Raw genomic sequence first — 605 nt, forward strand, 5'->3', positions numbered from 1 at the left:
AAGGACTCACATCAACGTGGGCGACGCTGTCTTCCCCGGCGAGGATGTTGCCGAGGTCCCCGACGTGGCGTTGGGTGGCGTCGGGCGCGGAGTGGTTGCTTCCGAAGGGTTGTAGTGCCCGCCGGCGCCTTGCAGTCGGCGCCCGAACCCCGAAGGCGTGTGTGGAAGCCGTGCTTGCCGGGGCTCAGTCCTGCAAGAAGAGGGGAATGAAGGGGAGAAAAAACGAGGCGAGAGAGGAAAGCGTTCGAGGGGAGAGGGAAATTTACGATGTGGGGGGGGGGGGATGATGGGGAAAGATTAAAAAATAGATCTAAAGAAAAAAAAAAAGTACAAAAAAAAAAAAGGAATGCCAATGAAAAGGAAAAAAAAAAGAAGAGAAAAAGGGGCAAAAATTATCTGCAAAGGGATCGGTATTCAATAAAGGGAAACGTATAGAATGAAAGGAGGAAAAATTGCGTTAAAAAAAAATGTGGAAAATTATTTTAAAAAATCACGAGGCGAAACAGGAAAATATATATTGGCAGCCGTGCTTGCCATGGATGAGTCCTGATGGGGGAGATAAAGAGAAGGTGATTGGGGGGGGGTTGTCTTTCTTTTTTTTGTTT

General features: G+C 47.9%; 1 protein-coding gene across 1 annotated transcript in view; it reads right to left on the reverse strand.

The window, feature by feature from the left end:
- Positions 1–127, reverse strand: part of LOC119594703 (superoxide dismutase [Cu-Zn]-like) — a gene marked incomplete at its 5' end in the record, with an annotated part of 1,130 nt that extends 1,003 nt beyond the window's left edge. The window contains 1 exon segment of the mRNA XM_037943760.1: positions 11–127. Within this exon segment, the coding sequence (XP_037799688.1) occupies positions 11–127 (117 nt within the window).
- Between the last annotated feature and the right edge of the window lie 478 nt (positions 128–605).

This window comes from Penaeus monodon, chromosome 34 (genome assembly GCF_015228065.2).
Source record: "Penaeus monodon isolate SGIC_2016 chromosome 34, NSTDA_Pmon_1, whole genome shotgun sequence".
NCBI lineage: Eukaryota > Metazoa > Arthropoda > Malacostraca > Decapoda > Penaeidae > Penaeus > Penaeus monodon.